The 16,750-nt window shown below is 40.2% G+C and overlaps 1 protein-coding gene across 1 annotated transcript in view; it reads left to right on the forward strand.

The window, feature by feature from the left end:
- Positions 1-16,750, forward strand: part of gpat2 (glycerol-3-phosphate acyltransferase 2, mitochondrial) — a 271,043-nt gene that overhangs the window by 202,983 nt on the left and 51,310 nt on the right. The window contains exon 10 of the mRNA XM_061898602.1: positions 4,261-4,360. Coding sequence (XP_061754586.1) covers positions 4,261-4,360 — 100 coding nt within the window. The remainder of the gene's footprint in view (positions 1-4,260; positions 4,361-16,750) is intronic.

A 16,750-nucleotide genomic window follows, 5' to 3' on the forward strand; every position in this document is an offset into this window, starting at 1 on the left:
ATTTGATAAAACCTCATCGAGCTGGATGCAATCTTACTTGGAGGGGAGGAAACAGGTGGTAGAGGTGAACGGCACCGTGTCCCCTCCCCTCTCAGTAAGCTGTGGAGTCCCCCAAGGCAGTATACTAGGACCTTTACTGTTCCTAATATACGTAAATGACATGCCATCAGCGATCTGAATTGTTCCTGTTTGCGGATGACTCGGCCCTGCTGGACAAGTCACAGGTGGAACAAATCCTCAGTGCTGAACTCCTTAATGTTTGCACCTGGCTCGCAGACAACAAGCTATCCATACACTTAGGTAAAACTGAATTCATCCTATTTGGGTCCCATATCAACCTTAAGAAAGTCAGTGACTTCACTATAAAAGTGGGTGACATTGTTATCACCAGGAAAGATGGAATCACCTACCTAGGTTCCATTCTAGAGGCCAATCCTTCCTGTGATAAAATTGCAACCAAGGTCATCAAAAAGTTCAACCAAAGAACGAGATTCCTCTACAGAATCTCCTCTCTGATCAACAAAAGCTCCTTGAAGATTCTAGCGAGAACTCTCATTCAACCCTTTTTCGATTACGCTTGCACGTCTTGGTACCCCAGCACCTCCAAAACCCTCAAATCTAAGCTCCAAACATCCCAGAACAAGCTAGTCAGGTTACTTTTAGACCTCCACCCCAGATCACACCTCACTCCAACCCACTTTGGTGGAGGACTGAGTAAAACAACTTGCACTGAGCCTAGTCTATAAAATCCGCTACACTTCCCTGATACCGAAGTACATGTCAAACTACTTCCTTAACGTAAATGACCGCCATAACCACAACACCAGAGGGAGCTCCACAAACCACGTTAAATCCAGATTCCGATCTAACAAAGGTCTTAACTCATTCTCTTTCTATGCCACATCAATGTGGATTGCACTCCCAACAGGTGTAAAAGTAAGTGCATCTCTATCCTCCTTCAAAACCGCTCTAAAACAACACCTCCAGGCAACTTCAACCCTTTACTAATACCCTCCTCCATTCACATCCCATCTCCCCGGATTGTAAATAACCTAATGTAAATAATCAAATGTACTTCTAATGTATTTACTTGTTCTTATGCTATCTAATCTCACTATGTTCTCTGCTGGCTGTACATATCCTACTAAGTAAGACCTACACTCTTTCAATGTCCATTTCTCTGTTGATGCAATTGTTGATGACTGAAGTACTGATATCAACCAAAGCTCATCATCCCACCCCCTGGATTGTAAATAATGTAAATAATTCAATGTATATACTATGATGATTAGCTTGCGCGATGACTGTATTATGCTGATAGTACAAACCCTGTTTCCATATGAGTTGGGAAATTGTGTTGAATGTAAATATAAACGAATACAATGATTTGCAAATCCTTTTCAATCCATATTCAGTTGAATGCACTACTAAGACAAGATATTTGATTTTCAAACCCATAAACTTTATCTTTTTTTGCAAATAATAATTAACTTAGAATTTCATGGCTGCAACATGTGCCAAAGTAGTTGGGAAAGGGCATGTTCACCACTGTGTTACATCACATTTTCTTTTAACAACACTCAATAAACGTTTGGGAACTGAGAACCTAAGTGTTGAAGCTTTGAAAGTGGAATTCTTTCCCATTCTTGTTTTATGTAGAGCTATAGAATAGAATAAAATAGAATAGAATACAAAGTACTTTATTGATTCCTGGGGGAAATTCAGCATTTAGTCGTTCAACAGTCCGGGGTCTCGGCTGTCGTATTTTACGCTTCATAATACGCCACACATTTTCGATGGGAGACATGTCCGGACTGCAGGCGGGCCAGGAAAGTACCCGCAGTCTTTTACTACGAAGCCACGCTGTTATAACTAGTGGCTTGGCATTGTTTTGCTGAAATAACCAGGGGGCGTCCATGACAACGTTGCTTGGATGACAACATATGTTGCTCCAAAACCTGTACGGACCTTTCAGCATTAATGGTGCCTTCACAGATGTCTAAGTTACCCATGCCTTGGGCACTATTTTACCCCCATACCATCACAGATGCTGGCTTTCGAACAATCCGGATGGTTATTTTCCTCTTTGTTCCACAGGACACCACGTCCACAGTTTCCAAATATAATTTGAAATGTGGACTTGTCAGACCACTTTGCATCAGTCCATCTTAGATGAGCTCGGGCCCAGCGAAGCGGGCGGCGTCCTGGGTGTTGTTGATAAATGGCTTTCGCTTTGCATAGTAGAGTTTTAACTTGCTTTTACAGATGTAGCGACCAACTTTAGTTACTGGCAGTGGTTTTATGAAGTGTTCCTGAGCCCATGTGGTGATATCCTTTACACACTGATGTCGGTTTTTGATGAGGGATCCAAGGTCCGTAATATCATCGCTTACGTGCAGGGATTTCTCCAGTTTTTCTGAACTTTTTGATGATTTTACGGACCGTAGATCGTAAAATCCCTAAATTCCTTGCAATAGCTCAATGAGAAATGTTGTTCTAAAAACTGTTCGAACAATTTGCTTACAAATTGGTGACCCTCGCCCCATCCTTGTTTGTGAATTACTTAGCATTTCATGGAAGCTGCTTTTATACCCAATCATGACACCCACCTGTTCCCAATTAGCCTGCACACCTGTGGGATATTCCAAATAAGTGTTTGATGAGAATTTCTCAACTTTATCAGTATTTATTGCCATCTTTCCCAACTTCTTTGTCACGTGTTGCTGGCATCAAATTCTAAAGTTAATGATTATTTGCACAAAAAAAACATGTTTATCAGTTTTGACTTCAAATATGTTGTATTCCGTTTATATTTACATCTAACACAATTTCCCAACTTATATGGAAACGGGGTTTGTATATATTTGTACCATGAATTGATTACGTGGACCCCGACTTAAACAAGTTGAAAAACGTATTCGGGTGTTACCATTTACTGGTCAATTGTACGGAATATGTACTCAACTGTGCAATTTACTAATAAAAGTTTTAATCAATCAGTCAAAATCAATAGTATTGCTGCTGGTCCTGATAAGAAGTGCCTCGGATGCTTTAAGACGCAATTGATCAACAATCAGTGCCAGGCATTAGACAGAATTACTTAATTCATCCATCCATCCATTTTCTACCGCTTATTCCCTTTTTGGGACATGCAAACTCCACACAGAGAGATCCCGAGCCTGGATTTGAACCCAGGACTGCAGGACCTTCGTATTGCGAGGCAGACGCACTAACCCCTCTTCCACCGTGAAGCCTTACTTAATTCATTGTTTTGTTTTTCAACCAATAGTGTGCCGTGAGATACAGTCTGGTGTGCTGTGGCAGATTATCTAATTTCACCTACTTGGGTTAAAAATATTTTTTGCAAACTAGTAATTATAGTCTGCAAATTATGTGTTGTTGTTGAGTGTCGGTGCTGTCTGGAGCTCGGCAGAGTAAACTTGTAATATTCTTCCATATCAGTAGGTGGCAGCCGGTAGCTAACTGCTTTGTAGATGTCGGAAACAGTGGGAGGCAGCGTGTAGGTAAAAAGGTGTCTAATGCTTAAACCAAAAATAAACAAAAGGTGAGTGCCACTAAGAAAAGGCATTGAAGCTTAGGGAAGGCTATGCAGAACGAAACTAAAACTGAACTGGCTACAAAATAAAAACAATCATAATGCTGGACGATATCAAAGACGGCGTCCACAATGTACATCCGAACATGAAATGACAATCAATAATGTCCCCACAAAGAAGGATAAAAACAACTGAAATATTCTTGGTTGCTAAAACCAAGTAGATGTGGGAAATATCACTCAAAGGAAGACATGAAACTGCTCCAGGAAAATACCAAAAAAAGAGAAAAAGCCACCAAAATAGAAGCGTAAGACAAGAACTAAAACACTACACACAAGAAAACAGCAAAAAAAAAACTCCAAGTAAGTCACGGCGTGATGTGAGAGGTGGTGACAGTACACCTACTTTGAGACCAGTTATATTGATACATGGTTGGTTATGCTTTAAATTCATATCAAACAATTGCGTGAAGGACTTTTTACTCTCAATATTGGCTACTGAGTAAAACAAAATTATATTTTCTGCTGGTGGTGGTGTGCCTCCGCATTTTCTCAATAAAAAAAAGTGTGCCTTGGCTCAAAAAAGGTTGAAAAACACAGACTTAATTGCCTAATTGTTTATTATGCCAATCCATTATATTGATGGCTCATCGTAATGCCATGTGTGCAATGACCAATAAGAGATGATTGTGTCAATCCTTTAGATCGATCCTTCAGAAAATTGGTGTGATCCTCTTGCCACCATCTGCAGCGACTGAGCAGGATGCCGAGATGGACAGATTATACTCGCCTATCATGACCTGTGTAAGTCTGACACATTCTTCTTTTTTCAGTGATTAGCTTTTCTCCTAATTTGTTTCATTTTCCGCATGGTCGTCTTCTACTTATTCTGTCTTCCCTCTGACTCACCACTCTGGCCACACAATCCATTCCAGCTTGACAATTGGAGCAGTTACTCATTAGCTGCGTGTCTTGAACCATACAAACGGCCTGTTCACAAGTGAATGGAAATGAAGGTCTAGGTTATGAATCAGAATATTATGATGCTAATGTATTTTGCTCGTGGAAAGTATCTCCATATTGGTGATGATATAAAATTGCTGGCTAAGCACAGATACCTGGCCTTCAGTTGTAATTTATCTTTTAGTGTGCAGTTGTTCTTTTCATCTTTCCACAGTCGGCTCCTCAATCAGAATAAAAGCCATCTCGTAAACTTAGTCGCTATTCATTAGTTCTTTCCCTTTCCACCCGCAATACTTGCTTCCAGTCCTCATGCTCATGTTTTCTTCCTCTTTTTGTGTCCAGCACAGACGCCCTTAATACTTTGTCAGTTTGTATGTGGATTTGTTACATTTTAAGGCATAACTGGCTAAGGTTAGTACAGTGGGGCAAAAAAGTATTTAGTCAGCCACCGATTGTGCAAGTTCTCCCACTTAAAGTGATGACAGAGGTCTGTAATTTTTATCATAGGTTCAGTTCAACTGTGAGAGACAGAATGTGAAAAAAAAATCCAGGCATTCACATTGTAGGAATTTTAAAGAATTTATTTGTAAATTATGGTGGCAAATAAGTATTTGGTCAACCATTCAAAGCTCTCACTGATGGAAGGAGGTTTTTGCTCAAAATCTCACGATACATGGCCCCATTCAGTCTTTCCTTAACACAGATCAATCGTCCTGTCCCCTTAGCAGAAAAACAGCCCCAAAGCATGATGTTTCCACCCCCATGCTTCACAGTAGGTATGGTGTTCTTGGGATGCAACTCAGTATTCTTTTTCCTCCAAACACAACAAGTTGAGTTTATACAAAAATGGATACATGGATAATACAGCAGAAGATTGGGAGAATGTCATGTGGTCAGATGAAACCAAAATAGAACTTTTTGGTATAAACTCAACTCGTCGTGTTTGGAGGAAGAAGAGTACTGAGTTGCATCCCAAGAACACCAACCCTACTGTGAAGCATGGGGGTGGAAACATCATGCTTTGGGGCTGTTTTTCTGCTCAGGGGACAGGACGATTGATCCGTGTTAAGGAAAGAATGAACGGGGCCATGTATCGTGAGATTTTGAGCCAAAACCTCCTTCCATCAGTGAGAGCTTTTAATGGTTGACCAAATACTTATTTCCCACCATAATTTACAAATAAATTCTTTAAAATTCCTTCAATGTGAATTCCTGGATTTTTTTTCACATTCTGTCTCTTACAGTTGATGTGTACCTATGATGAAAATTAGAGACCTCTGTCATCATTTTAAGTGGGAGAACTTGCACAATCGGTGGCTGACTAAATACTTTGTTGCCCCACTGCATATCGCAATGCAGCTTAATAAAAACAATTAGTTGGCCATCAATCTACAAACCTTTATGGTTCTATATCAGAAGACCCAGCATGAAATTTGTTTTCCTTATTGAGCATTTACCTGAGTCAGTGACGTGCTGTTAGGGGAGGCAAGTGAGGCAGTGCCTCTCCTGCCACCAGGTGGCTTAACCATGAAATGTTCCAAACAAAGTATTAAAATGAAATAAGTTTAAATATTTCTCCTTTGGTTTATGCTTTGAATGTGATTTTGGTGTGGTTCCTGTATATTTTGATAATTTTCATGGTCAAAACCGCGGAAATTCCATGTTTCTTGATCAAAACAACGCAGTATACGAGAAGTGAGGCAGACACAGGCGGTGCCTTCATGGCTACACACAGTGTGTATTGGGCGTGTGCGTGCGAGGGGACGCATGCTAGTAATAAGCGGTAGAGAATGGATGGATGGATAATGTGTCTGCCAATATGGAGGATTATATACTGTATCCAAGATTAAATACTTCTCTAAACTGGACTTTAAGACCAAATGAATGTGGTCATACAAAGTACGTATCGAGGATAGCTATTGCTGCTTCAGATACAAATGCAGAAAGGTAATATACACTCACAATACTCGATTTATTTTGCTAAAAGCAAATGGGACCAAAAAGTATTTAATAAGAACTTTATCAAATACGTTTTGGAAGCATTTATCTTATCATATAATATCATTAGGATAACGTTTTTATGAAAGCAAATAACTACCTTTTTTTCCTGTTATTCTAATGTGCATCCTAAATCAACAATGACTAGAATTGCACATATGAATTTAAATTAAAAAAAAAGAAGAACAAAAAGTATGCATGCTTCACCTGATGTGTAGTTCACCGCACGTCACTGACCTGAGTATACTTTTTGGATTGTTTGTTGTATTTTAATGTTAATAGACTTTTTGTTTATTAACTGCACTCCAGTTTTGCAGCTTCACTAATGTAATTTGATATTCCTTTTGTTGTATAGCACTCCATAGTGCCTTTTATAGCTACTCTGCTTGTCCAATTCGCCTTCTGCATTATGACTTCTTTTCCCTCAGCTGCCCCAAACTCAAAACGTTTCTTCCTTCCCTTAAGGCTTTAACTTGTTGTTTGGCTAATGTGTTCTTTAGAAATGTTGGGTAGGGACTTTCATGCTCATTACTCCCTGCCGTGAGGACTTTCTAGACCAGGGGTCTGCAACCTGTGACTCTTTCATTCTTCTGCCTTGGCTCCAACTGCTTTATACTGCTGTGCAGTTACAGTGGGGCAAAAAAGTATTTAGTCAGTCACCGATTGTGCAAGTTCTCCCACTTAAAAAAATAACGGAGGTCTGTAATTTTCCTCATAGGTGCACTTCAACTGTAAGAGACAGAATGTGAAAAAAAATCCAGGAAATCACATTGTAGGAATTTTAAAGAATTTATTTGTAAATTATGGTGGGAAATAAGTATTTGTTCAACCATTCAAAGCTCTCACTGATGGAAGGAGGTTTTGGCTCAAAATCTCACGATACATGGCCCCATTCATTCTTTCCTTAACACGGATCAATCGTCCTGTCCCCTTAGCAGAAAAACAGCCCCAAAACATGATGTTTCCACCCCTATGCTTCACAGTAGGTTTGGTGTTCATAGGATGCAACTCAGTATTCTTCTTCCTCCAAACACGACGAGTTGAGTTTATACCAAAAAGTTATATTTTGGTTTCATCTGACCACATGACATTCTCCCAATCCTCTGCTGTATCATCCATATATCCATTTTGGTATAAACTCAACTCGTGGTGTTTGGAGGAAGAAAAATACTGAGTTGCATCCCAAGAACACCATACCTACTGTGAAGCATGGGGGTGGTAACTTCATACTTTGGGGCTGTTTTTCTGCTAAGGGGACAGGACGATTGATCCGTGTTAAGGAAAGAATGAATGGGGCCATGTATCGTGAGATTTTGAGCCAAAACCTCCTCCCATCAGTGAGAGCTTTGAATGGTTTAACAAATACTTATTCTCCACCATAATTTACAAATAAATTCTTTAAAATTCCTACAATGTTAAGTCCTGGATTTTTTTTCACTTTCTGTCTCTCACAGTTGAAGTGTACCTATGATGAAAATTACAGACCTCTGTCATCATTTTAAGTGGGAGAACTTGCACAGTCGGTGGCTGACTAAATACTTTTTGCCCCACTGTACTACACCATCACATCTGACACCATCATTAACTTTTCAAAGTTATGTTTCGAGCGATTTAAAAAAAAAAAGCCATTCTAAACATCCATCCATTTTCTACCGCTTATTCCCTTTGGGGTTGCGGGGGGCGCTGGTGCCTTTATCAGCTACAATTGGGCGGAAGGCGAGGTACACCCTGGACAAGTCGCTACCTCATCGCAGCATTCTAAAAATGGCTAATGTAAAAATTTAGAAAATTATAGTGAAGTCCCTTTGCTGCTGGTTTTATGGCATCATAGTGTACTATTTAGAGATTGTAGTTTCACATGACGAGCGATTTTTAAATAAAAACATTTAAAACGTGGCAATATATATGTAGACTGTCATTAAATCAATAATATTTTGAATTACCTACATTGACTTATATGCTTTCAGCTCAGTCTTCTTTTCTTAACACTCCAAGTGTGGTCGGCACCACACTTGATTTAAAAGGCTATACACCTCTTGGCACTTAGCCCTTCCAAGAGAATTGAGGCACCACTTGCTTGACGTGAACGCGCTCAGAGGAAGGCGTTTGCGAAGATGGGCTGTACGCTCCTTGAATGAGTCGCGTCAACACAGGGCAGTACAAGGGCAGTCTCCTTAAAGTAACGCCTCAAAAAGCACATGGCTCTCTTTGTACCACCATAGTGACCAACATTAAAATACAGTAGCATAGTAGGCCTAACTGTTCATTAAAAACATATATGCCGGTAGTATATTTAATATTTTGGCAACTGTAAAACTACAAACAGATTGAACAGGAACACTGTTTGAATATTTAAAAAAATGTTTCATTGGCGCACCACTAGATTGAGAATCCCTGTACTATGATTTGTCAAGCTAGAGTTTCAATAGTCAATACAGGGACACTCCTTTTACTCTTACTCCTCTCTCAGCTGGCACCTTATCGTGGAAGAGGAGTTTGCGTGTCCCAATGATCACAGGAGCTATGTTGTCCGGGGGCCTCTATGCCCCCTGGTAGGGTCTCCCAAGACAAACAGGTCCTAGGTGAGGGATCAGACAAAGAGCAGCTCGAAGACTTCTATGGAAATACAACAACCGAGACTCAGTTTTCCCTGAGTGTGCAGAGTTGGGGTACGATGGCAAACGCCTGGTGGCCAGGTCTGTCCTCCAATGGGCTCACCACCCATACCAGGGGCAATAGAGGTTGGGTGCAATGTGAGCTGGGCAGCCGCCGAAGGCAGAGCACTTGGCAGTCCGATCCTCGTCTACACAAGCTAGCTCTTGGGACGTGGGGGCAAGCAGCCTGAGCTGGTGCGCAAGGTCAAGAAGTTCCGGCTAGATATAGTCGGATTCACTTTGACGCACAGCAGTTTTCTCGAGAGGGGCTGGACTCTCTTCCACTCTGGCTTTGCCAGCAGTAAGAGGCGACGGGCTGGGGTGGCAGTTATTGTTGCCCCCCGGCTCAGAGCCTGCACGTTGGAGTTCTACCCAGTGGATGAGAGGGTATTTTCCCTCCGCTTTCGGGTGAGGGGACTGGTCCCGACTGTTATTTGTGCTTACGCACTAAACGGTAGTTCAGAGAACACCCCACCCCCCGCCCAAGTGGACCATGTTCCGCACCTCTATTGTCGAGGCGGCTGATTGTAGCTGTGGCCGCAAGGTAGTTGGTGCCTGTCGTGACGGTAATTCCAGAACCCGTTGGTGGACACCAGTGGTGTGAGATGCCGTCAAGCTGAAGAAAGAGCCCTATCGGCTTCTTTTGGCTCATAGATCTCCGGAGGCAGCGAAGAGTTACCGACAGGCCAAGCGGTGTGCACCTTCAGTGTTTGCGAAAGCAAAAACTCGGACATGGGATGAGTTCGGAGAAGCCATGGACAATGACTTCAGGACAGTTTTGAAGCGATTCTGGACCACTACCCACCGCCTCATGAAGGGAAAGCAGTGCACTTTGAACCCCGTGTATGGTGAGGTTGGTGTTCTGCTGACCTCGACTGTGGATGTTTTGGATCAGTCAAGAGAAGATCTCCTTAATCCCACCAACACGTCTTCCTATGAGGCAACAGTTCTTGGGGAATCTGTGGTGGGCTGTCCTATTTCTGGGGCTGAGGTTGCTGAGGTAGTTAAAAAGCTCTTTGGTGGCAAGTTCCCGGGGGTGGATGAGATTCGCCCGGAGTTTCTTAAGGCTCTGGATGCTGTGGAGCTGTCTCTGTTGACTCTGCAACATCGCGTGCACACCAGGGGCGGTACCTCTGGATCGGCAGACCGGGGTTGTGTTTCCTCTCTTTAAGAAGGGTAACAGGAGGGTGTGTTCCAACCAGAGATATGGACTCGAGTCACATGACTTGGACTCGAGTCAGATCAGACTCGAGTCATGAGTTTGATGACTTTAGACTCGACTTGACAAAATGTAAAAAGACTTGCAACTCGACTTAGACTTTAACATCAATGACTTGTGACTTGACTTGGACTTGTGCCTTTTGACTTGACATGACTTGCTACTTTCCACAAAACCCAACGATTAAAAAGTTATTCAGGAGCGCTCCGTATCTGTCCGTGTCTGTCAGCGGGTGTGGGATGACAGTGTGTGCGCTACCTGTCAGAACAACAGCCAATCAAATTATATCCACGTTATTTTCGTCACACAGTATTCAGCCAATCAAATTGCATGAAAACCAACAAAGAAGAGCTCTCATACAACACGCCAATGGGGAAAAATGATGCCAAAAATTGTTTCGTTCGGGTTTTAAAACTACTACTTGGTCAACAAAAAGCGAATTCCAGTATGCAAAGCATGCGGTTCGTTCGAAGATTACAGACAGAGACGCAACAACTTCCAACTTCGTTCGACACTTGAAGATGCACAAAGAAGGGTAAGTTTTGAATGTAAGTTAACATTTATGGCTGAGTAACGTAACTTTTATTTGCTGTTTAGTTAAATCTGTGAGGCTGTAAACTCACTGCTAACGTTAGAATCATACACATCTTATAAGGGTACGCAGCATCGAGCGCAATTGCCTACTGGCGCTGACGTGACGCGGGGCAGCCATCTTGGAGTGGTAATCCGCTCCACTCAGGGCAATTCATTCGGCAGGAGCAATGAACTGTCGGCGCATTTGATTAATTTTACCTCACTGAATACCACTGATATTCACACACTTTTTTTTCATACGTGTAACTATGATAAAAGACACATTTTTTGCCGTGTTTATTGTTTGCTTAACAGTAGTGGAATATTCTTATATGCTATAAGTGAGCAGACGTCCAAGATCAAAACTGGGAATAATAATCCCAAAAAGGGGGGAAAAAACGGTCAGCTATTTTTAAGGTGAAGAAACAATATGATTAGGTTATATGTACATGCATATATCCTTCATAAACAATGTATGAATACATTAGATATCTATATATCTTATAGACTGTATCTCTGTTGCTGCAACAGCAGATAGTTGATTCTGTCTTGACACTTTGTATTAATATTTTGTATTACATTCTTCCCTTAAATGATCATGTTTACAGTGATTGTTTTAAATGTATTTTTCATGTATGTTGCTTCAGATAAAAGCGTCTGCCAAATACTTACACATAAACATATTTAAAGACCTGAAAGTCTCTATATCAGCTGAAACCACAAATCTGTTTCACTGGATTCAGAATAAAAGCAAATTCTGTCTTACCCAACAATGTTAGTATTTTAATATTGTTACTTGAAGACTTAGTCCTGGTTACAATTATATTGTTAAGAAAGTATTGTCTCATACTTTGCCTAAAATGAGAATGCATCATAATCATTGGTGGCTGGTGAATTTTGTTTTAGGTGGGGCTGAAAGTTTGTAAACCAAATACCTGTAGGGGTGTCATCCTCCCCCAGAAGATTTCTTTGTGATTTTCACTTACAAATTGAAGATCTTTGCTCCTTCTCAACTCTGTGGTAATATTCTTTTCACAAAATACAACCATGTTAATGTTCAATCTTACTTGTCAAAAGTAATCCCCCGATTCCTATTTTCAACAGTCCGCTCATTTGAGCAGGAAAACGCTGAACACCAGGCCAGCATCTTTTTTTTCTACCTGTCAACTGTCAGTTTAAGCTGCTTGCCGGCTCCTCATCACTACTTCAAGATGGCGGCCAAATTGCTCACGTCACAGGAGCTAATGCTGCGTCTACTTATAATATGTCTATGGTTACAACATCATTGCAAACACGACAAACTGTTGCGTCCACTGCAGTTTGCTACTTTATTCATACTTTTTGTCAAGTGATTTTTTTCAAGCAGGGTTTCATGAGGTACCTACACACAGTGTTACATTAGTCAAATGTATCACAAACGGTAACGTAACGTTATACGGTGGTCAGCAGCACCGCGTATTTTAGCCACCTACAAAAAGACAAACATAGTCAAATAAAGGTCAGTTAAGATGTATACTATATTAAGAATACGTGTACATATTCCATAGGGCCGTGAAATCTAAAAAGTACAACTCTATTCCTTGTTTTTTTTATGTAGTTATGTTTTTCATGTGTACACACACATCAACACACATACAGTATGAGATGAGATAAGGAAAGAACAGTATAAAAACTGCTGTGGAACTAGTTACAATGCAATATGCCATGGAAATACAATGTTAACACCTTTGTGCAAATAAGTACAGTTGCACTTGTTTTTTTCAAATGTGTTCATTCTGTAAAGGAATGAGTTAAATGTTTAAAATAAGGTTAATAGTGCTATTTTGAAGAGCAATGTCAGCACAATTTTTTTTTAATAATAAATACATACAGCGTTTTAAAAGCATACACAATCTGTGTAAATATATTAGTCTATTGTTAAAATGACTTGAAGTGACTCGAAACTCGAAATGCAGGACTTGGGACTTGACTTGAGACTTTCCAGTCTTGACTTTGGACTTGACTCGGGACTTGCCTGTCTTGACTTGGGACTTGACTTGAGACTCGAGGGCAAAGACTTGAGACTTACTTGTGACTTGCAAAACAATGACTTGGTCCCACCTCTGCTTCAAACTATCGTGGGATCACACTCCTCAGCCTTCCCGGGAAGGTCTATTCAGGTGTACTGGAGAGTAGGCTACGCTGGATAGTCGAACCTCGGATTCAGGAGGAACGGTGCGTTTTTTGTCCTGGTTGGGGAACTGTGGACCAGCTCTATACTCTCGAAAGACGTTGCTTTAATAGCAACATATGTTGCTCCAAAACTTGTATGTACCTTTGAGCATTAATGGTGCCTTCACAGATGTGTAAGTTACCCATGCCTTGGGCACTAATACACCCCCATACAATCACAGATGCTGGCTTTTGAACTTTGCACCTATAACAACTCGGATGGTTCTGTTCCTCTGCTGGGAACATCTAGCAGTCTCCACAGTTTCCATAAACAATTTTAAATGTGGGCTCGTCAGACCACAGAACACTTTTCCACTTTGTGTAAGTCCATCTTAGATGAGCTCGGGCCTAGCGAAGCCACCGGCGTTTCTGGGTGTTGTTGATAAGTTTTAACTTGCACTTACAGATGTTGCGACAAACTGGAGCTACTGACAGTGGTTTTCTGAATTGTTCCTGAGCCCATGTAGTGATATCCTTTACATACTGACGCCATTTTTTGATGCAGTACCGCCTGAGGGATCGAAGGTCACGGGCATTCAATGTTAGTTTTCAGCCTACCTTCTTATGAGCAGGGATTTCTCCAGATTCTCTTAAACTTTAGATAATATTACGGACCGTAGGTGGTGAAATCCCTAAATTCCTTGCAATAGCTGGTTGAGAAATGTTGTTCTTAAACTGTTCGACAATTTGCTGACGCATTTGTTCACAAAGTAGTGACCTTCGCCCCATCCTTGAATGAGCATTTCATGGAAGCTGCTTTTATACCCAATCATGGCACCCACCTGTTTCCAATGAGCCTGTTCACCCGTGGGATGTTCCAAATGAGTGTTTGATGAGCATTCGCCAATTTTCTTAGTCGTTTTTGCCTTTTGTTCCAACTTTTTCGAAACATGTTGGACGCATCAAATTCCAAATGAGCTAATAATGGCAAAAAATCAAGTTTCACAGTTCGAAAGTTAAGTATCTTGTCTTTGCTGTGTATTCAATTGAATATGGTTGAAAAGGATTTGCAAATCATTGTATTTTGTTTTTACAAAACATGCCATTTTCACTGGTTTTGGGTTTTGTACTTTTTCAATTCACTACTACTACTGTTAAGTATTAAAGGTTTCTCTACATCAACATCTTTTGCCACAGAATTTCAATCACCGTACCAGCGGCCAAGAAGTAACTATGCATTAAAAAAGAACAACAGCCTCCCAATTTATCAAACAAACAATACTTAGTTCATAAACATGATCATGAATGGCAATAGTCAACTATTTTTACATTTTAACAGAACAGCAAAGTACCACTATAATGGCCAACATTAATATGCACACAGTTTGAACAGTAACACTGTTTGAATTAATGGAAATAAAACATTGGACTTTAATCAAGTGATTTGTTGGTTTACTACTATGTGGGGCCCAGGTACCACTAGTAGTACACATACCACAGTTTGAGAATAACTTGGCTAAAAAAAACAACCTAAAACATACATTTAAAGACCTTTTTTTTTTTCTTCTTCTTTAATTTATTCCTACAATGTTTCACAAGCTCATAATACATGAACTGCATTCAGCAAATGGCCCCCAGGCTACACTTTGCTTTCCAGGTGAAATAGATAGACCAGTGGTGTTCCAAGTGTTGCCAAGCGAAGGAAGGGCGTCCCCAAGCTTCTTAGCACTTATAGAAGTGATAAAAGTTGAGTTGCACGCTTCTGGAGGTTTTTGCATGCTGGGGGGGGGTAATACACACTCCCTGGGTTTGTGGTGACGGATCTCAACTCTCACAGGCTTTTGCGATTGGGGGACGGCGTGGCGAAGTTGGTAGAGTGGCTGTGCAAGCAATCTGAGGGTTATTGGTTCAATCCCCACCTTCTACCATCCTAGTCACGTCTGTTGTGTCCTTGGGCAAGACACTTCAACTTTACTCCTGATGGGTCCTGGTGCTTATGAGCGAGAGCAAACCATATGCGCCAAATCTGCATACAGTATGCGACAGGCTTACACAGATAATTAAATACAGTGGAACCTTGATTTACGATCTTAATTGGTTCTTAAGCATGGTTTGTAAATGGAAAAGTTTTCACAGTAGAGCAAATTTCCCCATAAGAAGCAATGTAAACATGAATAATGTGTTCCAGCCTCAACAAAAGTCCTTATTTTACAAATCCCGTTTCCATATGAGTTGGAGGTAAATAAAAACAGAATAAATACAATGATTTGCAAATCCCTTTCAACCCATATTCAATTGAATGCACTATAAAAACAAGATATTTGATGTTCAAATTCTTAAATTGTATTTATTTTTTTGCAAATAATGATTAACTTCAAATTTCATGGCTGCAACACGTGCCTGAGTAGTTGGGAAAGGGCATGTTCACCACTGTGTTACATCCCCTTTTCTTTTAACAACACTCCATAAACGTTTGGGAACTGAGGAAACTCATTGTTGAAGCATTGAAAGTGGAATTCTTTCCCATTCTTGTTTTATGTAGCGCTTCTGTTCTTCAACAGTCCGGGGTCTCTGCTGTCCAGAGGTGGGTAGAGTAGCCAGAAATTGTACTCAAGTAAGAGTACTGTTACTTTAGAGATGTATTACTCAAGTAAAAGTAAGGAGTAGTCACCCAAATATTTACTTGAGTAAAAGTAAAAAGTACGTTGTGAAAAAACTACTCAAGTACTGAGTATCTGATGAGTAACCTGTTCGTTTAATGATTACAGCAACAAATAATGCACAAAAACTTAAAAATAGCAATGAGCAAATTCAGAGCCAGGAATATCTCTTAAGCAACTAAGACAATATTACATATTACATAATAATATATTAAAATAAATAAAAAATAAGGCAAATTGAGCCACAATAACTTAACAGCACCATAGGCTCAGTAGGCATTGATTGATTGATTGATTGATTGATTAAAAACTTGTATTAGTGGATTGTACAGTACAGTACATATTCCGTACAATTGACCACTAAATGGTAACACCCCAATAAGTCTTTCAACGTTAATCAATTACTTAATAAATGACCAAGTCGAGGTGATCTACCTCATATATACATATACATACACACACACACACACACACACACACACACACACACATATATATATATATATATATATATATAAATATATATATATATACAGTATATAATTTATATTTATTTATTTTGCCGTTTTTGTTCACATGTTAAAGGTGTTTTAATGAATATACATGCATGTTTAACATATAGATTCCTATATTTCATGAAGACAAGAATATAAGTTGGTGTATTACCTGATTCTGATGACTTGCGTTGATTGGAATCAGACAGTAGTTCTGATAAAGTTCTGGTTTTCAAATGGAGGACAAAAAAAGTTCCTCCTTCATGTCTTCATGAAAGTTTTTTTTTTTTTTGGCATCTTATTTGTCCAGCTTCCATTTTCGTTTTTATACACTTTACAAGAAATACATTGGCGGCAAACTCCGTAGCTTGCTTTTTTGTTTGCACTGGCTTTCGTAGACTCTTATTTTGTTAGCGCAGGCGTGATGGAGCGGCACTTTTATTGTGAAGACAGGAACTGTGCGATCAGTCTTTAGGCTTTTG

This window comes from Nerophis ophidion, linkage group LG01 (assembly GCF_033978795.1).
Source record: "Nerophis ophidion isolate RoL-2023_Sa linkage group LG01, RoL_Noph_v1.0, whole genome shotgun sequence".
NCBI lineage: Eukaryota > Metazoa > Chordata > Actinopteri > Syngnathiformes > Syngnathidae > Nerophis > Nerophis ophidion.